General features: G+C 40.6%; 5 protein-coding genes across 5 annotated transcripts; 2 read left to right on the top strand and 3 right to left on the bottom strand.

Annotated features, from left to right (window-relative positions):
• Positions 1–1,307: 1,307 nt before the first annotated feature.
• EAF02_008669 (uncharacterized protein) lies at positions 1,308–2,801 on the bottom strand (the record flags this gene model as incomplete). The annotated part of the gene is made up of 3 exons (XM_038904717.1): positions 1,308–1,662; positions 1,734–2,707; positions 2,766–2,801. The coding sequence occupies 3 exons, from the start codon at positions 2,799–2,801 to the stop codon at positions 1,308–1,310; spliced, it is 1,365 nt and encodes a 454-aa protein (XP_038755774.1).
• Positions 2,802–6,099: 3,298 nt separating this feature from the next.
• Positions 6,100–6,862, top strand: EAF02_008668 (uncharacterized protein; the record flags this gene model as incomplete). The annotated part of the gene is made up of 2 exons (XM_038904716.1): positions 6,100–6,661; positions 6,717–6,862. The coding sequence occupies 2 exons, from the start codon at positions 6,100–6,102 to the stop codon at positions 6,860–6,862; spliced, it is 708 nt and encodes a 235-aa protein (XP_038755773.1).
• Positions 6,863–10,023: 3,161 nt separating this feature from the next.
• On the bottom strand, positions 10,024–14,333 carry EAF02_008667 (uncharacterized protein; the record flags this gene model as incomplete). The annotated part of the gene is made up of 3 exons (XM_038904715.1): positions 10,024–13,197; positions 13,251–13,508; positions 13,560–14,333. 3 exons carry the CDS (start codon positions 14,331–14,333, stop codon positions 10,576–10,578), a joined length of 3,654 nt encoding a protein of 1,217 aa, XP_038755772.1. The 3' UTR covers positions 10,024–10,575.
• Positions 14,334–15,835: 1,502 nt separating this feature from the next.
• EAF02_008666 (uncharacterized protein) lies at positions 15,836–17,416 on the bottom strand (the record flags this gene model as incomplete). The annotated part of the gene is made up of 2 exons (XM_038904714.1): positions 15,836–16,850; positions 16,899–17,416. 2 exons carry the CDS (start codon positions 17,414–17,416, stop codon positions 15,836–15,838), a joined length of 1,533 nt encoding a protein of 510 aa, XP_038755771.1.
• Positions 17,417–18,379: 963 nt separating this feature from the next.
• EAF02_008665 (uncharacterized protein) lies at positions 18,380–19,465 on the top strand (the record flags this gene model as incomplete). Its single annotated transcript, XM_038904713.1, has 1 exon — positions 18,380–19,465. The coding sequence occupies one exon, from the start codon at positions 18,380–18,382 to the stop codon at positions 19,463–19,465; it is 1,086 nt and encodes a 361-aa protein (XP_038755770.1).
• Between the last annotated feature and the right edge of the window lie 7,171 nt (positions 19,466–26,636).

Here is a 26,636-nt window from a genome sequence, read left to right as displayed (position 1 = left end):
TTATTTTAGTAATTGCTACGATTTGCTTAGAAAGGAACTTTGCGGTATGAGATAAAAACAGAAAAATAGAAAAAGAAAAAAACACTAATAAAAAAGATTAAAATGATGTGCTTTCAGTATCTATGTTTGCTTTATATCATATGAGTGAGCTACGTCCTGGAGGTAGGTAGTGTGAGAACCTTGAAGATTCGGAGCTTGTTAATATGTAAGTTTGGTACTATACATCCAAGTGATGCCTGTAAATAAAGCAATCCACTTTGACACATATATCACAACAACATTCTAGCAAATGAACAAACTTCTTACATTCCATTCCACAGAAAAGGCAAATCGCCTCTTCTTTAGATCTAGATTTACATACCACCATCAATCTCCTTCCCTTCGATGCTCCAAGACCTGTACAGAATATCTTTACAAGACCCACAGATAGAGAGAAGCTCTACCATTGAATTCCAATCGATATGCATATTTAGAAATCGTTGATATTGGTGTTAGCACCTAGCAAATCCGTCCGCGAAATCTTCAACATCGATATCCATTCCCAGTCAGCCTAACCACACATTTTCCATGTTTATCATATCTTCAATATTTTCTGATATATTGAAAAGTTCTGATAAGATATCGGAATTGACCCTGGTATCTTCTGTCTCTGATGGGTACTCGATAGTGCTATTGGGTGAGGAGGTCATTGCATTGATGGAATCTTCAATGTCTGTATCAATATCAGTATCCATTCCTAGCCACCCGAACCATTCATTCTCCATTTTTATGATTTTTTCGACTTCTTCTGACAGGAAAAAAAAGCTGTGACAGCACTTCGGGAATGGATCTAGGCCAGATATCTTTTGATGTATCCTCAACCATGGCGCCAGATCTTAGTGGAGTCTCCTGCATTACTTCTCCAATTTTTGTGCCGTGCCACCTCGCATCATCTGACATGTCTGTAATATTTTGAGGTATTGAAACCGTTTTTGTAATGTCCCCTTTGTCTCTATATTCAATAACAGTATTGATTTCCATGTCCAAGTTCTCTGGTAGAAATCCATCATCTTTCAGGGCTGGAAGGAGTTCCCCCGTCTCCCGCCCCTTCCGTAGCGCGATGTCCTTGCTCACGCTCAAGTTGTGACACTTCTCGGCTTCCATTACCAATTACAGAAGAATTGTCCTGCACGGCTCTTGAGGAGTAAGATTGTGTCCGTAATGATGAACCTTGATCTGGAAGTGCAGCTAGTTTTTTCACTATCTCTAAACTTCTCTTCTCCAACACAGCGCAAATCTTGGCAGGCACACTCCTCAACTAGTACTCGCTATTGATGATCTGATGCGTTCCGATACCAGAAGCTCTTGCTCCTGTTCTTCTTTCCTCTTTTCCACCAACTCATGTTATCTAGTGCTGATAATCTTTGTCTTCGTTCCTTTCCCCTCTGTAATAACACTCTGATTTCAGCTGGTATTGAAGTGCTCGGTTCTCGCGCTCTCTCCACTGCAGTATTTTTCTCCTGCTGAAGTGGGGTTGCAACACCGCTTTCATGACTTCTACAAATAATCGTGGGATTGTTTTGCGTACGATGAGCAGGGGAAGCTACCATTCCATATGATTTCTGTCGATCCAATGCACTTTGTTGTGTCTGTGCTCTTATCTTATCCCTCTGCTCTCGCAGCCTGACTTGATATGTTATTGGGCTCTTGGTGATGTGCTGACTTAATCCGTCTTCTGCGGGCTGGCTCCAAACCCAGTATTCTCGATTTCCATAGTCTCGAAAATTTTCTGCCCATTTTTCTTTTCCTGGATGTTATGAGGGTTGAAGATATCAGCTTCGGGGTTACCATCTGGGAGAGTTCGAATGGAGTTCTCTTTCACATTTTGCCGAGAAGGGGACACAGGAAGAAGACCCTGTGCTTGCAGCAAAGTTTTGCGTGCCATTATTCTCTCACGTAGATTAGCTATTTCTTCCAGACGCTCTCGCTGCAGAGTAAACACCCCAGGATTGGTTCGTTCCATAGTCATTTCCCTACTCCCTTCCTGCTCTCCTACTTCCTGCTGGTTGTTATTTGACTTGAGACGAAGAGCTGCGCCATCACGCTGCGAAACCGTTCGATCGGTTTGCTCCTGCAAAGGCTGCGGAGGAAGAGGAACTGGAAGTAATCCATGGATTTGCAGCGACGCTTGAAGTTCTGCTGCCTTCTTCCTTCGTTTACTTCGATTTGATTTCTTTCGTCTTGTACGCGAGAAATTTTCTGAAACGAGATTCTCTTCATGTATGTCCACATTCGTATCCCAATAAACATCGCCATATATACCCCCGTACGCATCTCCGTATATACCATTGTGAATAGCCTGCTCCCTTTCTTCTTCTGTCCAACCACTTGTTTCAGAAGCCATAGATTCTTGCCGATTATTATAAATTGAGTCCTGGGTCAACGGTGAAGGTGTGGAAGGTACAAGAGGTAATTCTGCTTGAACATTTCGTGTACATGCCGCTCCTTCCACGCTTCTCACACACTGCTTCCGCGCTTTTCGCCTCTTCATACTCTCCTCCCATATTTCTATTTTGGCAAGACGATCTGCTTTATCCTTGGCTTCGAATGTAGCTAGCTTGAATGCTTTGAAGCTGGGGATTTGTGGTCGCCCTTCAATCAACTCTCCTTCCTCCAATTCTTCCTCTCCCATTTCATAACATTCCGATCCTTTATGGAAGCTCAGATCCTAAGCAATATGTATTGAGTAACAACAATTTTGTGTATTTCACGTTAGCAACACTTACAATGATATTATGGATATCCTCCATTTCGGCATCCATATTGTGAGATGTCAATGTTGAGTACAGAATTTTGGTGAGAAGCAAACAAATAGAACGCGATTTGGTATTTTGCGTGGGTTTCGATTAATGCATCAGAATGAATGAAGATGAAAAGAAAATAAGGTTGTGTAACTAAGAGGTAGGCGCTTCCTTCCTTCCTTCCTTCTGTATTTGAACACGAACAACTTCTACGCAATGAAATACCACACTGGAACAATTCCTAAGCGTTATGAACTATCTAACGCTCCGATTTAGGAATTCAGATTCAAATGTTAAGTGGTCTCTCAAGGTTTGAGAATCTTTTTACAAATCATAAAGCACCTGGGCAATAAAATCGACACTTGATCATTTGCTCATATGTTCCATAATTCAGCCCAAAACTACCTTGAATCACTCATTCACACACATGTAGTTGTCAGATGTGATTTTTCCACAAGTCGTGGGGTATGTATACATACTAAAAGGTACCTCAGAGATAAACGCAACAAGTGTTTTGCAACGATACTCAAAAAGTTGATGCTCATGTCTATTAGAGATACGTTTTTGTACATCAAGCCTCTATGCTTAATACAAGCGCGGTAGTGTAGCTGCGCAACAAGCATTCTTTGTTAAGATACACCAAAGTTGGTTGTGCTTTAAATGTTTGGTGGATGCATGATTGTTCTCCCCGATGAGTGTTCTTTTGCTCTGAATGCTGGAGGAACATATACTCCTGTACCTGTTCACTTCAGCTCGATGTCTTTTGATTACCTACCTTCATGCACTTTGGCGAGACAGACGGTTCAAATGGATTTTTCAACTAGCATTGAATATTCATAATCCAGCCTGAAAGTAATAAATGCTTCCATCTTCCTTGCCAAGATGAAAATGCTGTCCGTACCCAACCATCTTACATGCCAAAATATGTTGGCAAATACCAGACAGCTGGTTTTCCACTGGTATGATGTATCCCAGTACTGATATTTCACTGGAAACACCAATTGAGATGTTAACGCGGAAAAGGAACTTCATCTTTGGCGTATTCATTTTCTTTCATTCGTGATATCTCGTAAGAGCGAACGCTTCTTGAATACCTTGATTTAAGCTTTCTCTTCGATACACCCGTTTCTCTGTCTACTCACCTATCCGAATATGGGAATTTCGACGAACAAATATAGCCAGCCCAACAACAAATAAGGTCAACCCTGGAACAGCTCTGTGACGTGATCACGTGAGTTGGCATAATTGCTCAAGCTCCAAGACCTCGTATTCGCCACTGATGCAGAACTAGTCGTTCTTCCGAAACATTGATGGACATTCGTAGATATTGCAAATGCAAGACACAGTGCGGAGGATGTGTTACAGTAGTGTGTATGACTATGAGAAGGACCCCTCAAAGATCTGTGTTGAACTTTTTGATGATGCAATTATTGCGGAGTTTGATGGATCTATGTTTGAGAAAGACGAGACTCCGCAAGAACAATTTTGGTTTTGGGTGAGTCTAGTCGGTGATTTTCAAGAATGTTGTTGTCAAATTTCTTGGAGCAACGAAGCATATTCAATAAATAATCAAGCCTCTTTGTGATACGCCGGACTCCCGCTATGGCTTTAGTTATTGCTAGACAGGAACGAAAGCAACCTTAATAATGAATCATGATAGGTAGCTAAAAATTACCGCATGGAACCTTTTGGAAAGCGCTCAAACTTTATATCAAATCTTATTTCCATGTCGAACCTCTGCGCGACATACGATAGGTAGGTACCTAGGTAAGCTGTGGAATTTTCACCGTAACCGTTTTGGTACATCTACGATGGCACCAATCAGAAGCAGAAGGTTTTAGTCTGGGCCGCGAGGTTAATAATTAGTTGAAACTTCTGTAATATTTTAGACTTTGGAAGGTTTTTGGTTCCGAGTATCGAATCATTATTGAGGGCCTCGAGAGTGCATCTACCGGTATCTACGGAATATAATAAGAGGGACACCCCTTTCGATCTAGGCGACTTGTCAATGAATGGAGACGAGACGAGAATCGAGATAGAAGTCCGAATTGATTGCTAAGAATTTACCAAGTGTTGACGTTATTTTTGGATATGGATATGGATATGGATATGGATATGGATATGGATATGGATATGGATATGGACATGGAAAGGTATTTATGAATTACTCCTTTTTCGGAGCTGGATTTCCTTGGGAGACGGAAAAAGAACGACAAAAACGCCACGATCTTACATTTTCCTACAACCTTATTAACTACAACAAATTTCCTTGGGAATGTGGAGGAATGCGATATATCAGAAAATGATGGGCTAATTGGATGGGAGAGTTGGTCGTTATGTCAATCTTTTGAATGTCTCCTCATGCATAGTGGAATATGTAGTATGTATGGACTTGGATTGGAGTCTTGGAGTCTTGGTAAGCTCTTTCTTTATTGTGTAGAGTGAAGTACGAAGTGAAGGGTAATAATCAAGTGAAGGGTAAAAGTAGGTGAAGGTAAAGTAAAGTGAAGTAAAGTGAAGAAAAGAAGGAAAAGAATCTCAATTGATGATTGGTTCAATTGGATCATTAGCCCCCTGAACCAATTTTTCCCCGTATTTTTTCAATTTCACTACCATCGACCTCATGCATATAACCATGTCGAAAGAACTCAATTAAAGTAAGCTAAGCCAATACGGGTATGTTACGGCAGAACAAGAGCTTAGCGTGGAAAAGTCGAGGAAAATGAAATGAGCAATAAGCATTATTATCCTTTATGATCCTTGTTTACCTATCGATTCCCCTGTTGATCATCAAATAAACATGACCCTGCCCCGCCTGTCTGCCTGCTGTAGTATCCGTTAGCAATTTGTAGTAATAATAATAATCAATTATTTACCCAGACTTTCCATGACAATAAGAAGAGCATTCAACCCATCTTCCATCCAATTTCCGTTCCTTCCCAATTTCATCTTCATCTTCGTCTTCATTCTTACTTGAAACAAAAAGACCATCATTGCCTCTCATTACATATATTCCTTCGTGGATATTCACTGTCGTTCATCTACAACAACAACAACAACAACAACAACAACAACAACATCAACTCAACTTCATCAAATTATCATATAATCTTATTCTTCGGTAAATCCGTAAGTTCATTCACTCGCAAAGTAAGTAATACATATCTACCCCCATCACTCACTCTTCGATCTACACTTTCGAATTCGACCTTGTTATATATCTAGTCAATCCTTATAACCAACAAACTGACCGCTTTCTTCTCTACGTATAGTCTTTTACAGTCAATCAATCGTCTTTAAGAATACCTCAATAATCAAAATGCAATTCAGCACTCTCTTCCTCGCCGCTGCGGCAGCAACTCTTGCCAGCGCTGTCCAATTGACTAACTCCAACTTCGCCGTCACCGCTGGAACTCCTTTCAACATCACCTGGTCAGATGCCGAAGGACCTGTCACCCTTCTCCTCAAGAGTGGCCCATCCACTGCCCTCACCACTGTCTCCACCATCGGCAGTGGATTGACCGGAACATCTTACTCCTGGACTCCATCATCCGGTCTTGACTCCAGTCTCTATGCCATTGAGATCCGAGATTCCACCAGCACACCAAACTACAGTCAGCAATTCCAAGTTTCAGGTGCTACTGCCGCTGCTTCAACTGTGACTGCTTCTTCTACAAGTGCTTCTTCCGCTTCAGGATCTTCCACTTCTGGCACTTCCACCGGATCTTCCACTGGTTCCTCCACTGGATCTTCCACCACCTCTTCAACTGCCTCTTCTACTGGCTCTTCTTCAAACGGTACCTCAACTTCTGCTTCTTCTTCTACCGCTAGCGGCAACAGCAGCACCACTCTCAGCGGTTCTAGCTCTGCCTCAAGAACCAGTATGTTTTTTATTGAATTGACTTGAACAAATGAATTATAACTAACAAATCATAGGTGCATCCTCATCCAGAACTGCCTCGTCCAGCTCCACCCGTGGCACTTCCACAGCAACCTCTGCCCCAACCTCAGCAGCTGCTGAGTTTGCTTCCCCACTCGCATTCATCTTCCTTGCATTTGCAGCCATCGTCACCCTTAACTAAGAATACAATTTTTAAGTTATGGATGCATGATTTTTCACTTCGTACCCGATTACTTTCGATTTCAATTCAAATTGTCGAAAGTTTTATCTTAATTCCTATAATGTACTTTACGCATAAACGATGATGGTTTGGAGGTTTAATTTTTGGGAATGATTTCATGGTGGAGAAAGGAAGATAGCATGAATGAATGGGTATGGTCATGAGGATTCTTGATTGCTACTTTTACATTGAGAATACATCATGTATGATTGGTTCGAAAAGGCAAAGCGTTTATAAGGCGTTTATTTTCGTCTTTCTTCTACAGTTGCGGATTATTGAGAAAGAGGAGTAGAGTTTACACAGCGGTTAGAGAGATTGAATTGTGATTCGAGACTACGGGTTTCGAAGCCGATAGATTAATGGAATAGAAATATTCAGCCATAAAATCATATTTTCACTGGGCTGACAAGAATCATGACTCGTGAATCTTGATTAATCTGACATTACATTTGCACAGAATTACGATATTACAGAGTGCGTAGGAGTTTGAGCCTCCCAAAAGTAAGCTTACACAATAGTTTCACTGCAGGCTCGTCAGTCAGTGGTTATCCAAGGATTGAGATTGGTGTTGAGATCTCCCTCGTGCTCATGTGATGCGATGCGATGCGATGCGATGCGATGCGATGTAATGTAATGCAATGCACTGTGTGTGAATACTAATGGGTGATTGGGTCATGGATGATGGATGGATGCTTATGTTTGCAGATGCAGATGTAGATGTAGATACAGATGCAGATGCATGGCGTAGAGTTTGAGGATTGTTCTGATTTGTGGGTTTGTGTGATTTTGGGTGTGTTTGTATGATTTTGGGTGTGGAGATGGAAGGTGTGAGGTGTGAGGGGTGAGGTGTGAGGTGTGAGGTGTGACGGGTGAGGTGTAGAAGGCGGAGTGGAGTGGAGTGACGTATATACAGAATGGGTGTTGAAGTGTTGAGGGGTTGAATACCTACTAGGTAGGTAGTAGTGATGGGGTTGGAGTTGTGGATGGAGTTGTGGATTTGGATATGGATATGGATATGGATATGGATTTGGATGCATGTATAGATAGGTATGCAATATCAGGCTGTGTTACGGATTGGATTGAAGTGAAGTGAAGTGAATTGAATTGGATTGGATTGGATTGGATTGGATTGGATATCTGTAAGATTATTTTAGGTAGATTGTGAGTGTATGTTCTAGAATATGGAATTTGGAGTCTAGAATCTAGAATTTAGAATCTGGAATTTAGAATTTGTAAGGAAATTGAAATGAGAGGAAGCGCTTGGGTTAGATGAATAGATGGCTAGATGAATACCTAGATGAATGAATGGTTTGAAGATACTGGGATAATCTTAGAGAGGTAGGTATAATAAGATGGTAGATAGATAAGTAAGTAAACAAATAAATCAATAAGTAAAATAAATAAATAAACAAACAAACGATCCCCCAGCATTATGTTTCGTATTTGCATTCCACGAGTTCAAATTCCTGAGTATGGATGGATGGATGGAAAGATGGGATGGGGAATCCTTGGTGGAAGATAATTGCTACCACAATTTTGTTGGAACGTATCTTGTAAACGAATGAATGAATGAGTGAGTGAGCGAACGAATCAATGAATAAACCAACAAATGAATAAATAAATAAACAAATAAATAAGCGAATATCAAATTTCAAATATCAAATTCCGAGGTTCGAGGTTCGAGGTGATTTGAAAATGAGTAGGTAATATGATACAATGCGATATATATAATATACACCAACAAAACGAATTAAGAAATCCTAAAAGAAAAACTTGGAAAAGCAAAGAAGTAATCTTAAACAAAACTCAGTGTTTAGAATTTGATAGTTAGATACCTATCGAGAATGAGAATTAAAAAACACATATCATGAAATGAATAAATGAAGAATGAATGAAAGACTTGAAATTCGTAACTCGAGTGCTCTAATATCATAATACTACAATTATAAATACTCTAACCTTATTGAGCCTTGCTAAGATTGAGAATCCGATTATCTACTACTAGGTATATAGAAACCCGAATCTTCAAATCAGTGCTCTCTACGATATCAGCGGGTTTAACAAGATTAACTCGATTCTAACTCGAAATCTAAATCTACTAAATTCTGAATCTGAATCTCATCCGTATCGCTAACCTTAATCAATCATCTCCCGCTACGCTGAACTAACAAATCTAGATATCCATCTCTCTCCCTAGTAACTGCTACACATAATACACAATCCCCCCATACCATCCATCTCCTCCCATCCACACTTATCGATCCTTCACTATATACTCATCTCTCCATATCCCTTCTCATCTATACCTATATATACCCGCATATTCATTCATCTTCACACAATATAATACATACCCGACTTCCTACGAGCGAGCCGCCACTGTACAATACCCCATAGATATACATACATACCTAACCTCCCGACCCAGAAAATAACAACCTACCGGTACATGGACCTGATTTTCGAACCCCTAACTCCAAGCTCTTACCCGCAGCCGCAGCCGCACCTGCAACTAGAATTGAAATGAAAATCGAAATCAAAATCACAAGTCGAATTAATAGACCAGGTGAGTGAGTGAGTGAATTACATCCCTGAGTATCTCCTCTCTCCTCTCCCTATCCACGATGATTTAAATTTCTACAAGATAAGTAAATATATAGATACTCTATTAAAGTTTTCCACTTACGATTCATCACTCATCAATCCATCACTCATCTCAACTCCCATTTCCCACTTCCCATTTCTCATTTCCCATATCCCCCCTACTCACCCAGACAATACACAAGTCAAGGTTCCAAATTTCAATTATATAAAAATCACAAGAAGAGTTACTCCCTACAGAATATCCATAATTCCATATAACATCCTCATATAATATAATATATATATATATAACATGTAATAAATATATCGTTGCTAAATAGGTATAAGAAATAGGGGGATTACTCGGTAAACAGTTAGTTTTTCTGCCAACAAATCAATACGATATAGGGCTGCACTTGTGGATAGCGTCAACAACTAACACTCTAGTACAACTAGAGAGAAAGCTAAAGGGAAAGCTAAATGTTCCAAGAAGCTAGCCAATTCATAGTTTACCTCACCAATCATTTATTTAATATGTTATGGTATTTTCTCGAATAATCTAAACTATATTTTTCTCTACTACAGTGTACTGAGTTCGCCCATGGTACATATCATTCATATTCCCGTTCATATTAGCAACCTGAAAATTCAGCCCAATCTGACTCTGTCTTTCCGCGATCCCACTAATATTCATTCCACCCAATATCATTCATTCATCCCTCCCTCCCATACATCCATCGATCATGGTATCAAATTATCCGCCCCACTCTCTTAAAGCACCTGAATAGATTCTTGACCACATCTAAACCTCACACCAGAAGAAAAATTAGCTTGTATAGAAACAAGCAAAGAAGTAAAGCAATTCAGCCAAGGAAGCGAGCAAATAGTAAGAAGAGAAAAGAAAAGAAAAGCTAAGCTAAAGCAGATAGAAAACTCTCGTGTGGGATGTGTAAGTAAAAGATGATAGTACAAAAGAAAAAAATAGGTCTCGTGTTCATAAGAGTACAAAAGGTTGTGTTAGATAAATATACCGTCGAGGTGTCCCTAAGGAAGCGTTGTTGTGGAGTTGAATTGCAAAAAACCAATGGAGATCAGATGTCTAAAGATTGCGTCCTTTGACGTTTTAACTCCTTGGCCAGTTTTTGCTCCTCAATCATCTTTTTGGTGCGCTCCTCAATAAAGGCAGTTTCGAGCATGTTACATACTCTGTCGACCTTTGCAATATGATCTTCTTCTTTGTACAGGAAGAATTTCGACTCGTGGCGATTATATTTACCCATACCCCAGAAACAGTCGAATTTGAGTTTCAAGAACATGTTCTTTGTCGCACTAATCGTGATGATGTCACCATTACGAATTTCTCCCCAAAACTTCGAGTCGCCCAAGGTCTCACTGATATTATGACTTGGAAGTTTTTGCCCATTGATCTTGAGACCTGCCGAGGACTTGGTAGAGATCAAGAATCTGAAGCCTTGTTCTTCTTCTTCACTATGGCTCTTATTCCAGACTTCCGTATACTTTTCACCGGAGTGATAGAAGTCATTTTTGAATAGTATCAGCTTGAATGCGTATCTAGGAACACCTATTCGGACATCTTCACGAGTTGCATATCGGATAGTGTTGGAAAAGCCGCGGCCCCAAGATGTGAATGCTTCCGTAATATTAAAAGCAATGGTTGGTAAACAAGAATCTGGAGTTGCAGAAAACTTTGCAAGCACGCGCTTAGGGACCTGAAAATCGTCTGCTGCAGATGCATCGATGTTTGGAATTATAGCTGATGTACCTTCCGTCGCGGCTTCAATTGAAGAAATGATTTCTTCATCATTTGTCGCGCCTATCTTGACTGGTGAAGAAGGTTCTGAGTTCTGAGCTACTTCAGGCGCAAGGGCATCGGTGTTGACGGACAAATTTTCCTTGGAAGCTATGCTCTGTTGAACAGAAGCGTCGTCGCTGAGCCTTCGTTCATCGCGCGCCAATGGTAAATATCGTTTTGTTCCTTCAATTAAAGGTTCGGATTGAGCGCGAAACGATACATTCGAGCCAATCGAAGGAGTTTTGCTATTGCTTCTGAAGCTAACCATTACATTCTCAAATATTGTACAGCCATGCTGAAATTTCTCTCCTTTGGATTTGGCAAGCTCAACATATCGATTCCAATCCGCTGCTGACATCGGTGGATAATGTTCATGATGAGTCGACTTATCTCTAGGATTCCAAAATGTTTCTGGGGGTACCATGACATCAATTGTTCGCGCAGACTTTCGGCGTTTTTGCGGTGGAAACTCCTCAGGTTGCCAGCCGCCAACTTCTCGAGGTCTTCGAAGACTAATGTTGGCAGCCTGAGCATGCGACAGAGTTGACAAATAGGGAGTTATAATTTCGGTTGGTGAAATCAAGGGAGAATTCATCTGCAGATGACCTAGTTGGGATACAGCACCCAGAAGGCTTGAGTGATTTTGAACAACTCCATTTTCGAAGTGCCTCGCAGCTGGAGTCACAAAGCGAGGGTGAGGTGGAGGTGGAGGTGGGAGCGGTGTCTTTGGCATGGCGCTCGCAGCTTCAAGACGACTCCTGAATTTTGCGACTGGAAGTGTGTCGTCATGTTTCGAAACCTGCTGATGTTTATTATTTCCGATGTGCTGAATCGGAGTTGGGAGATCCACTGGAACAGCCCCAGAACTTCCCAAGGCAGAAGAATTTACATTAACTTCGCCAAACAAGCGACCAGCGTTTGCAGGATTCCGGATGAACTCATAGCTTTCATCTCCTTCGATTTGTTCGGCGGTTGTGAATTTTGTTCCCGTGCCAAAGTCACTCGGAATTGAGCTTGCGAGCTCCAAAGATCTCTCATCATCCGACTCATTGGTACTGAAGCTGCCCGGCATCTCACGAGGTTGGAATTGAATCGTCTCCTCACCGAACTCATCATTTTCACCATTGTTTTCGGGATCATCCAGCAAACTCAACTGAGAAGCGGGTACCTCGAGTTGTCCAACGTCTTCATCCTCTGTTTCATCAAGATCTGGGTCGTTTCCTGTCAACCAAGGACTTTGCTCTAGATCCTCGATAGTGGCACGATGCTCTGGATCGGTGTGAAGCATTTTTATGACAAATCTAATTGCATTAGGTGATACTCCACAACGTTGCAAGGGCCTAACATCCAAAGGCACTGTCATTATTCTTTGAAGTATTTGCGTATGATGCGAGGCAGCTCCAACGGGAAATGGCGGAGTCCCACAAAATGAATAGAAAAGCACACCAGCTAGCGACCAAACGTCGACAGCGTGATCATATCTCTGTTGTGTTGTTGAATCGTCACTGCGTCGGTTGGTTCTTCGACCTGTACGATCATATTGGGGGTATTCGTTATAAACTTCTGGCGCACAATATAGCAATGTGCCACAGAAAGTGTGCAAAAATGTGTCTTCCGTATCAATCATTTTCGACAAACCAAAATCAGTCAGTTTAACGTGCAGTGGATTTCGACTTTGGCAGAGAATATTGTCAGGCTTGATATCGCGGTGGGTGACATTTATCGAATGAAGATATTTCAATGCGCTTAATAGTTGAATAGTCATACTCTTGACTGCATGTTCCGGAAGGAAATGGCACATTGTAACGAGGGATGTAAGGTCCCCTTCGGGAACAAACTCCATGATAATGTATAGATAATCATCCCAGTCGATACATTCGACAAACGAAACCACATTATCCTGAAGCATGTGAGCGTGTGCGTGAAAAAACAAAGGGACAAGAATGAACTTACATGATGAATCTTGCTCATGATCTTGATCTCTGAATCAATATTTTTGGCTCCATTCTTCAAAAACTTCTTCTTGTCAAGCTCCTTGGCAGCGAATGGAACTCCAGTTCGTTTATCAGTCACCCTATAAACAACAGCAAAAGCGCCTTTGCCAATCATGTCGAGCTTGTTGTACTTTGAACCACCTCTCCATTCTCGCTTTCTGAAAATTGATGAAGACTCCGCACTACCACGATTGGCAGCATTGGGGAAGAGATTAAGCTGCAATCTTTTAGTATTGTGCTTTCCTTTAAGGGCAAGACAATCACTTACTGGCTGTCTATCCACACCACCCGCCACACGACGCCGAATTTGCCTTTCTTGAATTCGACGAACGTGAATGGCGAAGTTTGTTTCAAACGCCTCTTGAGCTTCATCACTACGTCTGGGTATCCGAACAACAAAATTGATACTGAGGGCAACAGGCTTGTTTAAAGCAAGGGATATAATAGTCCCGTTTTCGATAGTTTGTCGATAAGGTTTCCCATTGTTTTTCTTCTTGAGTCGGAGTATAGTACCATCAACAGAGATACCATTAGTAGACATATCTTCTAACATGAGGAAGCCATGTTCATTGAGATAAATGCGGAAGTGTTGATTGCTTATCTGAGGAGGTGTGCCATCTCTTATCATAAAGTCGCATCGTTCCTCACTTCGACCAAAAATCCAGCCCAAATTTTCATCTTTCAGATTGGCTGATAGTCGAAGTGCCAGGTCGCAGGGAACCTGACCTTCTGCTGTCAAGTAAGAATTACCACCCTCAAGGCTGATTGTATTCTTGGGGTGCAGTTTGTTGATTTCGGCACAAGCTTCGCGCGCCAGATCGGAATCAGGATGGAGAATGCAAACAATATCTGAAGCATCTTCGTCGGTCAAACCAGAATTTCTGTTAGCAAGGCGAATTGCTTCGTCGGTAGGCTGAGTAGCTTCATAATCAGGATCATCAGTAATTGAGCTAAAAACAAACGCTGGAGTCTTGGGAGGAGGAGGATAAGTAGAAGGAATGAAGAAGGGATCTTTACAGGGCTGGGTTGCATATTCCTCCATTTTGAAAAGAGTGCGGAGAGAACGGTCGATTCAGTAGCAAAGTTGTTTTGGACAGACTTTGAGGAGAGGAAGATGAAGAAGAATCAATTGTCCAATGATGGTAGTATAGGTGAAGTATGCCGAGAATGTTTGCCAGGCAACGGTACTTTAAGAGGGGTATATCATCTAATGTAAACTTGCGTAAACCACACCAATTATTTCTTTCAAATCTTCAATATTGAATATCTTTCTCTGCCATGCAATCAAGTTCGTCTCTTTTATGGTATAAGGTGTCCAAGTGGTGAAAAGAAGAGGCAATAACCAGGTTCCGATGCTTTCTCCAGCTTAGAGATGAAATGAAGGATAAAGATCAGATGAAAGGGTTTTAATGAATGACAAAATAACATAAATTCTTCTAATATTCACATAACCTCATGATATTCGCAGATAGTAAAGCTTGACTATGGTGGTAATGAATGGTTCGTAGGTATTCTGAAGGGACTCGAACATTAGTAAACATCTCTCACAACAAACACATGAACATATCGACAACCTTACAAAGCCGTACTCAAGACTCGCCTGCCCTTCGAGGGCCCACCAGTATTCTGTAGATCAATCGAGGATATTGACAAATCTTCATTCATTTATATAGATGGTTGGCTCATAAGATGGTTCATAAGGTCATGGTAAGAAAAGTTCTAGACATTTTCCTTCAGTCGTTACATACCTCGAAGCTTTCGGAACGGATTAACTTGTGCCATAGCACGCTATACTATAAATGATTTAGCGTCAGTGGGGGTTTTGGCTCGTGTCTTTTTTTTCAGGTCCCATCCACCATCTTCTCCAATTATATGCATTTCATCTATTACGTGCATTGCATCAGTTCCACACCATAATACAGCATTTTGCCGTGCATTTTCCCCATTCTCCATAAGAATTCGATCTCTTTTTAAGTTTGATTATATCTTCGAAATGCGTTCTAGAAGTGGGGCGCCGTCAAGGTCTGAGGTTATTGTGGATGTCAGATTGTTATCTCCTACCCAAGACACACCCGCCTTGTAATATATATCACGAGGCGCACAAAGCGATGAAGTGTAAGTGTGAACGATAAGTATCAAATGATGCGCCTCGAGAACGTCATAGAAGCCAGCATTGTTGCTTGCCCTTATTGAAGCTATTCGACTCATCAAATAGAGTGACACAGTGTTTGAGGCCTGTGACTCCATCGTTACTCATATCACACGAGATCTGTGTCTTGCCGAGATTCCACACACACACATCCCACAATTCTGTTCGAAGACCCTTCACAGATTTTGTGTGACAAAGGCAAAGTCTGCTAAAATGAACAGTCAGACTAGACGGATTGTTCAATACACAACATCCTATCTCATCTCTCTTTCTAGCACGGTTTAAATTCTTAACTCATTGCCAGGACGAGTAGCCGTTGAAGACTTTAGGCTTATCGGAGGCTATGAAAAACATGTTATACTTCAAACTCGATTAAACACTGCTTATCTATAACGTTACTTGCCATTCCTGATTGAATTTATCTTTATTGTTTCGCCTTTTTCGCAGTTCCTTAATTTCTTTTCCAGGTCGACCCTCCACCTTCTTTGTTTTTCTAGAAGTTTATTTACGAGGACGTCGTCAAGGTCCACTTTCCGTTCATTGTTCCTCATTCCTAGTTTTCCCAGCTCAACCGTCTCGACGTTTCCATCTTTATCTGTCCATGAACCAAAATTAGTGCTCTTAATTTTACCTTGAACCGCCTCTACACAAAAATTCGCGCAATTCTCAAAAGCAGTTCTTCCAGCTTGATTCCACGGCATGAGAGCAAAGCAATGCGGCATACCCACATACCCATCGAATATGACTGTCCCTCCGGCCTCGTGCAATCTACGCGTGAAAACCTCTGCTTCATCTTGCATACTCTCCCAACCTACACTTACGTAGACTGGTGCCACACCACGCCAGTGCTCTCTCTTAGCCGCAAGAGGGCTGACGAGAGGATGAGTGACCATTGGTGACTCGCAATAGGTCTCAACACGAGGTGATCGGGCTGGCCAGACCGAATCGTGAGGAAATCTGGGATGAGGCATTGTGTAATCTGATGAAGGTGGTGCTATTATATCGTACTGAATGTTCCTCAGTACGGAAGGGAGGGATCGGGAAATATCAAGCCAAGGCGAAGTAATGGCAAGGCCAGCAACTTCGGTCGCATCGATTGGCACATTCACTCCATTAAAATGAATATGGTCAATCCTCATACGATTCAAAGTTGTCAATAGTAGCAAAAGCGATGTCGCTAATCCTGCCCCTGATGAGTCACCCGAGAAAATAATATTTTTGGGAGGAACAGGTTCATGGAAAGAGCCAGGCGGAGGCGATATCAATGATAGATAAGCGATGAACGCATCTAAAAGTGCCGATGGAAATGGATCTTGGGGTGCCAGTCGATATCGAACTGAAAAGCAACGGCCACCAGTTTGTTGAGCCAACGCAGATGTTGCCGGTCGGTGAGTAACAGGATCCATGAGACTAGACGTTGAGTTCAGTTTGAGAAATCCAACATCATGATCTCCTTACCAGAAAGCTCCGCCATGAAAATAAAGAATCGTGGGACTGTTCGGAGCCACTTCTTTCATCATCATCTCATACTGTTTACACTCAGATATGTTTAGTCGACGAGCAAGAGTTGAGACTCCACTACGATGGCCTGTCCACTCAGCTTGCACATCGACAATTTCTGGTAGATCGAAAGCATTATCTCCGGCCCCAAGCTCCTTTATTGCTTTCACTAAAGCATTTCTAACACCATAGACTCTTTCGTTGTCATGGCAATCATCTTGAGGTCTTGGTATGGTATACTTCGCAATCCACATTGGTCCCCATACTCCCCAGTCTATTTGAGATTGTATTTGAGATTTCAAGATAGCCGCCGGAGTGCTAAGCATAGGTCTTGCAGTCACTACTATGACTTCAGTGATGACATCCTGGACCGAAGCATTTGGGGACCGAGAAAGCAATGCTAAAACGGCTGTCTTTATTACTAGAGGGAAATTAGGGATAACAGCCTTGGCAATTCCAACAGGGCTAATATCCATTGTGTAAGAATGGGAAAATTGGGAGATGAAGAGAATAAGGGAAATGTTAGAGTTGTGGAAACATTTTCAGTTATCTTCAAGTTTCCGCTATGACGACATGACTTTTGGAACATTATTGGTTTTAAAAGAAGGCTCAATGCAACAGCGGTAATTGAGTAGTCAGTAAGCAGTAGTACACATGCTTCTTTTCTTTATTCGGGCTTGCTATTAGACGGTGATACACTTCAAGAATTCTAGGATTCAGAAAGAAATGCATAACAAGAGCTACCCATTAGATAGAACAGCAATAAATACTAGTTGGATACCTAGCTACTTGGTTGCTTGGCCACTTTCGAAGACAGCTCAAGCTTAAGCAAGAGCCACGAAGTGACATAAACACATGAATCTCCACCGAACCACTCTTGTACTTGTAAGCGAAGAAAAATATACCATAAATACCGTAAATACCGCGAATACTACCTCGACTACCTAATAAAAGAGTTAATCTTTAGATAATTTCATAATCTCTTGTTTCCATATTTACCCCATTTCCCCTGACTCATAAAAAGACCCAATAAAATGTCGTAAAGTCTTACAAGTTCCTTACATACATTTGTTTCCTCCAACCCACCTACTTCCCGTCTGAACTATCGTTTGCGCAAAGTTCAAACACGTACCGAGTACTTTTACTACTTCCAACCTCTTTCATCAAAAACAACTCAACCCAACCCAAATCGATCAATTATAAATCAAAACATTTCAGACTAAATATCTCAGCCAAGCAAATCATAATTACAACCAATCATATTCAGATACCCCACCAATCATTGCCCCCCTCGAGCCCCCACACAACTTCAAAGTTCCATTCCATTCAAACATCCCGACCTCCCGTTTTTAGAAAGGAACAAACCCAAAATCACGGACAAAAGTAATCCGACTCCGCAGCCTCATATCTCCAACGCGCGCGGGCGCAAGCAATTCGCAATGCCCATCCTCAAGATTAAAATGCCTCATCCTACAGCGTCAACTTCAAATTCTCCTCCCTCTGCAGCGCCAACTCCCGCACATTATACTTCGACTCCGACTCCCGTTCAAGGAACTTCTCCTCCTTCACATACTCACAAATCATCCACTTCGAGATCCGCCAGCCCCGAACGACCTCCCGTTTCTCCCATCACTCCTACATTATCGGCCGCGAGGCTAGCCTCAACCTCCAATGTAAATGCGAATGTGAATCTGGGAGTCGCCGCGAGAAATGGAACGGCGGGATTGGAATCGCAATCATCGGGTTACGCGCAACGAAGTCATGTCGGAGGAAAGAATATCGCAATCATGAATAATACGATCGCAGCTCAGAATAGTAGTCTTCAGCCAGTGCCAACCCATCCAGCCATGCAAGCGCAAGCCCATGCGCTCAGAGAAACATATACCCATATACAACAAGCGCCACAAGTATCGATGCCGCAACCAAAACCGTCGCCACAAACGATCGATTTGAGTCAGAATCCAGATGCTCTGGCTGTGAAAAGTGCGATTTCGATATTACAGTTGCAGATGAGAAATGCAAAGAGGGATATGGTTACGTTGCAGAGGATTAAAGAAAGGGCGATGGAGGATCCGGAGGGATTTATAGGAAGTTTGCAGGAAGGGGAACAGAGGGAGAGAGAAGAAATTGCGAGGAAGAGGGGAAGAATGGTCGTGGATACGGAAAGTAGTAGTGATGAGGATGAAGATGAAGATGAGGAGTCTGAGGAAGCCCAGCAGATCAATGGAGCGCAGGCCCAGAATCCAAAGTGGGAGACCCTACCAACACCCCAGAACATAGTACGGTGTCCACCGGTTAATTGGGCAAAATATGGAGTTATGGGGGAGAGTCTAGATAAGCTGCACGCAGATCAAATTCGAAACCCAAGTCAAGGAATACCGGCTACCATTAATGCGGATTGGAGCACGACGCACAAATATGGAGATGGAGAGAAGAAGGAATACGTGATGCAGAAACCACTCGAGATAGGCGAGGTGGAATCGAAAACGAAGAAAAAAAGATCACCTGCTAGTAAAAAAGATTGAGCAGACTCGATACAAGACAAGCTTCAATAGCAAACAAGAAACATATTACATGGGAAGGAGTTTTTGCATTTTATACATTTCAGCATCGGGATTGGGGCGGGTCTTAGAACATATGACATTATGAATACGAGGTTATGAATGGGTTTTAGGATTGGAGATGGTATAGCGTGGCGTTTTGGTCAGGTAGCAGATGCATAGCAGCTTTGGGGTTCTCTCTCTCTCTCTCTCTCTCTGTATATGGACTAGATTGGGTTGCGCGACTAGTGCCATATAAATGGCTGGCCAAGCTTACACACTCTTATTCTTTTAATCAGCGTAAATAACACGTCGGGCATTTATGAATGAATTTATTATTTCATTTCCTTCTTTGCATTGACACGTCTCCATTTCTTTCATTCTCTTCTATATCAGCCCGTCTACAATGTTTCATTTTCGATTCCCACATTACCATATTCATCACACTTAACCATCCCCCCCCCCCAAACTCATCTCTTCCCCTTCCTTCCAACCCCCAGAGTCCAAGGAAGCCCTACTCCCCAGCAGCAAACAATCTTACCTTCACCTCATAAGGCGACATAGTCAAAACTCAGTTTTCTTCTCCCAACAACCCATCTTCTCCACTCATATCAACCGCTTCGATTCTTTCGTATTTTTGAGAAACCGCGCGATCACAAAACTGGCTTCGTTGAGTGCGTATTGTTCTGTAGAGAGGGGGGTGTTAGTCGGATATCCTGTCCCGTTCTGTTCTTTCTTACGCGTGCTATTACGTTGTGCTCTATTTCGTGATATTCTTATGTATGCGTGTACAAATGAACTCAATAAACCACAAACCAATCAATCCAGAAAATCCGCATCATCCCTATAATATAACCCAAAACATAAAAACGAAAAAGAAAAAAAACTCACGACCGATACACACTCTCGCCCCTCCACTAAGGGCTAGTTTGGATGTAAAATCCGTGCTGAATCCGCTGAAATAATCTGCACTTTTGTGCCATCGCGGGATTTCCGCGGTGGCATCATCCGCTTCAAAAAGAGCGGATTATTAATCTGTGGTTTTATAGTTTGGATGTCAAATCCGCCAAATAATCCGTGGTTTTTCTAGAATATTCATTTAAACTTCATTCGATATTAAAACCCCATATTTAAAATTGAGAACTATGTAAAAGCTTTAATAGAGTAAATGATCTTGAAAAAGTGCTTAGAATGGAAAAGAACACATTTTGATTTTATCTTTCTTCTTTCTTTTCTTTTTCAAAGAAAGAACCTTTTTTTGAAGTATTTTTGAAGCTATTTTCTATATATAAAATTATTTCAATGGCCACTGATGCAATCATTACCCAAAACACCTCGAAAGCGTCTAGGAAGTCGAAAATTATTGACGGACGATGGCAATCGAAGGTTTATATCTGTACGAAAAAAGAGGTAGAAGATCTCGAACTCGAAGTCCCTCTCCCCCAATTCGTCATTCCAAACGAAAGCCCAAACCTACAGCAAAAGCAACCGAATCTCAAAGCCAACTTCGAAAGATCATGATAACCTCCTCCTCTTCTCCCATTAGAGATTCACTATCCAGCTCCTTCTACAATGACGACACCACCTTCAATCAGAAGAAGATACCCTCTACAAAAAAGAAAAGCTCACACAGGTATTTGATTCAAATAAAGCTTATTGTTAATTATATTAATGTATAATATATAGCAGGATTCCGAACCGATGAGAGGCTCTCAACAAACATCGATACAGACAGCGATGAGAAACGATGGACGACGAGAGGGAGTGTCGATAATAGCGACAACACAAGCAAGACCCAAACATAACACCTGTCGTGGTTCAAAAAGTGAAAAGAACCCCTTACCGACACCATTGAAGGGAGGATAAATCAGTGGATCCCGGCAACTGAGACCAAAGATATTTCGAAGAAATCTACGAATCAGTCAAATGGAAACCCTACGAAAAGCTTCTTTTACACTTAATGGCAACGTCATCCTACAGAAGACTAGTCAACGACCAGGTCAATTCACTGGATGGAGAACACTTCATTATAGTCAATTTGCACAAGCTATTGCTTTAGAGCACAAGACACGCACTAATAGTAATGAGAATCTAACTGGTGATCAAATTAAAAAGAAAATCAATTCGATATGAACATCCTCTTTTTTTATTGTTTATTTGATCTAATTGATTTGATTTAGATCAAGGGACGTTATGTAGAGTGTCGGTATCTTCTTAACCTATCTGGTTGGGGCACTAGATTCAATGAAAAGAACGACACTATGCAGCCTTATGCACCTGATCATCTATGGAAAACGCTTCTACAAGCAAGCGAAGCTAATAATCGAAAATATCGTTGGCATCGAAGTCACTATACAGAGAGCTGGTCGATTCTTCAATTTCTATTCGAAACTCGCACAGCTAGTGGTAAATTTGCATATCACCCTACAGCTTTAATGCAACAAACAATCGTTTCTTCGGATGAGGAGGATAATCTTGCTGATTCAATACGCTCTATACCTTTCTCAGATAAGAGCACTAAAAGGTGGAATAAACATAGCTCTGGGACACACAAGGTAAGGAATTCATATTTTTGAGATGTATTTTATTATTAACTGATTTATAGTTAGAAACAGAGCGATATAAACAATCTATTGCAAGCTACACACCATCGAAAAGGCCTCGAAAAACTGTCTCTTCTGAAGTTGCAGATAGTTTACTTCATATTAATAAATCTTTAAGAGATTTTAATAAATCGAAAAACCACTCTAACGCCTTACATACTCAAGTCGACAACCCACTGCCCCTTTGGCACCAAGCATACTATATGATCGCACAAAACTACCCTAGCAAATATGAGTCCCTAGGGGCTGATATTGCTTTCAAGCTTGTTGATTTCCTACAATATCCGGTGCCTGGTGTTCGCCAATCTTATGGTGAGCTGCTGATGTTTATGCGTATAGGCCCATTTCAAGCAGAGTTTGTGGATAAGATCTGTAGAGAGCTTAAAGAGCAGCACGAAAAGGAAAATAATGAAATGCCTCTATTATCCGCTCCTTTACAACAAGCTTTAAATGAAGGGTGGCTTCCAAGTTCTAATAGCTTTTGATTTGGCAGTTCTATTCACTCTGTTCTCTTTATTGTATGTTTTTATCAATGTAACCTTTGTATTTATTCAATTAGATATTAATATTATATCTTTCAATACCTTTGTCTTATTTGATATTAACAATATATGAGTACGAATGACACCTATTCACCAGCCCTAGGTATGTGAAATAAAGAATATAAGTATGTAATAGCTGGCTAGTGAGAAATGGCGAGTGAGAAACGGCTGGTGAGAAACGGCTAGTGAGAAACGGCTAGTGAGAAACGGCTAGTGAGAAACGGCTAGTGAGAAAACTGTAAAGTTTAGCCTCTCAAGGTGTAATATCCACCAATAACAGGGGTTGCCAGCTCCATCATTCTTCGAAGAAAAATGCTATCTGTGTCTTTAATAGTTTGCCTCTTTGCATGAAATGCACAATGTTGTAGCACTATAAATTAAATCAATAATCTACTCAATTGATAAATAGAAAGAATAGAAAACGCACTCTCAAAATGAGTAATCATAAAGGATTCAGCTGCCTCTTGAATTGCTACAAGAGCAGCAGCATTCCACCTCCAACACTCTCCACCAAGTGCAAATTGATCCGAAACCTCTTTAACTAAACGTTGAAAAGGGGCTTTTTTCAAGAGCAATTCGGTCGATTTTTGATACTTTTTAATCTCTCGTAATGCAACCGCTATACTCAATTAGTAAGAAAGAAGCTTAGAAATCAAGAAAAGGTTTACTTACTCCCCGCTTTCCATCGGTGAGCTCTTTTAGCAACTTCTGCTTTTCTTTTTTAGGCTTCTTTCTCTTGCACTTTGAACCTTTGCTTTCGAAGCTTTCTTTACACTCTTATTTTTAAAAAAAGGTGACCTTCCACCTACACCTAGCTCTTGTTTATTCGTTGATCTCTTTCCGATATTAGTACGTGACATAGCTTCCCTATGTAGTGCGTTTGTAGTTTATATTACAGCTACAGGATTTCCTGGAATGTAGCGCTTTCAAGGCCTAGATTTGAATCATTTCAGTCTATTGTAGAAAAGGTTTCAAATATTCAAGGGGTGCATACCTAAAAAGCTTCAAGAATGGGGGCGAAAGGAATAAGCGTTGAAAAATTAAATGTTTAGAAACGCGTGTTTGTGAATTAATGTATCACGTGTCGCGTAATTCAACCAATCATACTACTTATTTCTCATGGAATATAGTTATTCCGAATACGAAAATATTACAAACAGCACAAACAACGCGCTTTTAGGAACAACAATAACAACAACAATAATAAGCGTTATATTTATAATATTGAATCTCTTCTAAGCTTCAAAGAATCAAAAAGATGCCAGTAGTAACTAAATCTAATAAGAAGAAGCTACAGGGAAAGCAAGAAGAATATTCGCAAAAGCGAAAAGCTAGAAATGCACGCAATCGAAAGGCAAGAATGACACCTAAAGAGCTAGAAGTCGAAAAAGAGAAAGATAGGAAAAAGCATCAGATTTCCTACGCTTTGAAAGTGCTTCGCAAAACTTCTGATTTTTTAAAGGCATCGAAGAATAGACAAGATGAAATGGTTGCACAAACTCGATTGAATATCGAAATGCGACAATCCCAGTACGTGGATCCCAAATGAAAATCTGATTTTAATTACTTTATTTAGAAAAGCGTTGAAGGCAAAAAACCTTGTTCAAAACAACGATAACCCTGTATCAGAAGTCTGAATCAGATGATTCCGAAACAGATTTTGAGGGTTGGGAAGTCGATATTGACGAGAAAGAGGAAGAGGAAGAGGAGGAATCTGATGATAAAGAAGAGAACATGAAGTTAGAGAGCTTGAAAAGATTGACTTGAAAGATTGAATATCAATCAAGAATTAAACAAGTATGAAGGTGTAATGTTTATTTGGTTCTATAAATGCTAATATATAAGTTTAGGCAGTTGGACTTTCTGGGATTTTGATTTGGATTAGAGCTTGGAAAGCTAGCGTAGAGCAGTTTATGACTAATTTAAAGAGTCTAAACGAAAAAAATTGATGAAGAATCTTCGGATTTTTCATGGGTGAAAGATTCGTCCTGGGTAGGTTTATTTGATTTTTTCTCACTAGCCATTTCTCCCTAGCCATTTTCTCACTTACTATCCCTCACTTATTATTATATCAAATTATTAATATATTAATAGAGTATATTTGTATCCTAATAAACTCCCTCATAAAATATTCAGTCGTCGACAACGTGCTGTTTGGAGAAATCTTGCTTCTTGGAGCTCTGATATTTTGAAGCTAGAGGGAGAGAGTGATATCAAGCTTCCTGGACCTGAAGAATGGTGGACCTCTAATAAGAGCTATGATCCAAAAAGACATGGATTTTTGGATTCCTAAAGATGGGGTGAGATATAAGCGAGCTTGGAATCTACTCCATTATACAGAATGGAAAGAAGATCTCTCTCAACTCCTTAAAGAATTCGAAGAAACGCCAGAAGCTATGGCAGAAGATAATGGTAAATGGAGAAACCCTGATGATTACTTTCTATTCTAATTACATGTACTTATTCAAATTCTATTTCAATACGGTGTTGCTTTTCTTTCTCTCGCGCTTTTCGAACTCTTTTCACCTTGCAATAATCTCTCCACATAGCCTCTGCAATTCCTTGTCGAAAGTAGTCCATAGATTGTAACGAAATAGAGTCTAATTCGTTACTGCTTGAATTCATTATTGTATCATCCATAATGCTTGGAACACAATCGATGATACAATCAAATTGAACTTCGAATGGATCTTCTTCGAAGCTATTTTGTCGAATAAAGTTATGTAGAGCGCACAAAGCATAAACTATACGTATTTGAGTTGTATATGGGTATTTTTGTGTTGTGTTAGAAATGGAAAGCGCATTTTGAGTACTCCAAAAATTCTCTCAACCTCATTTCGTAAAGAAGAGTGTCGAAGGTTGAAAAGCTCTTCTGGTGTTTTGGGTGTCTTATTGGATCCCAATTGCTCTTGTAGATGATATCTTACCCCTTTGAATGAAGTAAGAACCTGCCCAGTATTTACATATCCTGCATCACCTAGATAATAATAACCTTCTGGAATTCGTAAACCTTTTGAAATCAAAGCATCTGAAAGCACCTTTTGATCATTCGCAGAACCTTCCCAACCGGCTAATATATAGCAGAATTGTAAATTGAAAGTAACTACTGCAAGAACATTCTGTGCAGTATACCCTTTTCGATTGAAATAAGCAGATCGATCTTCGAAAGGTACCGTTGCTGGAATAAAGGTGCCATCGAGAGCTCCTAGGCAATTCGCAAAATATGTACGATATTTTTCATCTTCTGCTACTCGAGGAAGAGCGAATTGTATAGTTGGATCCGGTAGCTTTACTACTAATGGGTATAATATCATTATAGCATCTAAAACTTGATAAAACCATCTTAAAGCGCATTAGAATAAACCAATAAGTAGATTTATATAAGGTGTTTTTCGTACCTATGGATTGTTCTTCAGAATGAGAAAAGGCTTCAGCTGTACTACGTATAGTTCCACGCTGGCCTACGATATAGAGAAATACGTATAGTTTTTGATCAATTGAAGCATATTGAGAGTGTTGTAGCTTTGTTTTTTCGTGACAAAACTCGATCAAAAGTCGAAAAGTGCGTAGAGGCATACGCAGTTGTTCTTGACAACGTTGAGGGTGTTTAGAATCAAGAAGAGATTGTGTTTTAAATTCACCAGGAGTACCAGTTCTTTTTTTCGAAATTGGAGTACAATAAAAAGAGCCAATAACAGCAGCTAAATTATAAATCAAGATAGGAATAAACTGTTCAGAATCATCAACCTCATCGTCGTTCATTGTGAATAAGAAAAAGGCAGTTTACAATCTAAATCATTAATAGAATCTAAAGCTATAATAGAAAGAATATTGAAGAATCTACTTTTAAACTAAGCTATATATATTCTAGTATGTGGGGAATAGAAATGTAAAGTAATCTAAATCGAAATTAGAGACGATTTGAAGAAAAATAAAGATACCCTATAAACTTAGGTATTTGAAGCACTAATATCATTATAATACTATATGGATATAGGGTGAAAGGCCTAT

This window comes from Botrytis sinoallii (genome assembly GCF_014898435.1).
Source record: "Botrytis sinoallii strain Bc 23 chromosome Unknown BSIN_016, whole genome shotgun sequence".
In the NCBI taxonomy this organism is placed as follows: domain Eukaryota; kingdom Fungi; phylum Ascomycota; class Leotiomycetes; order Helotiales; family Sclerotiniaceae; genus Botrytis; species Botrytis sinoallii.
The sequence above is the reverse complement of the archived record's forward strand: the minus strand, read 5'-3'. Positions and strand labels throughout refer to the sequence as shown.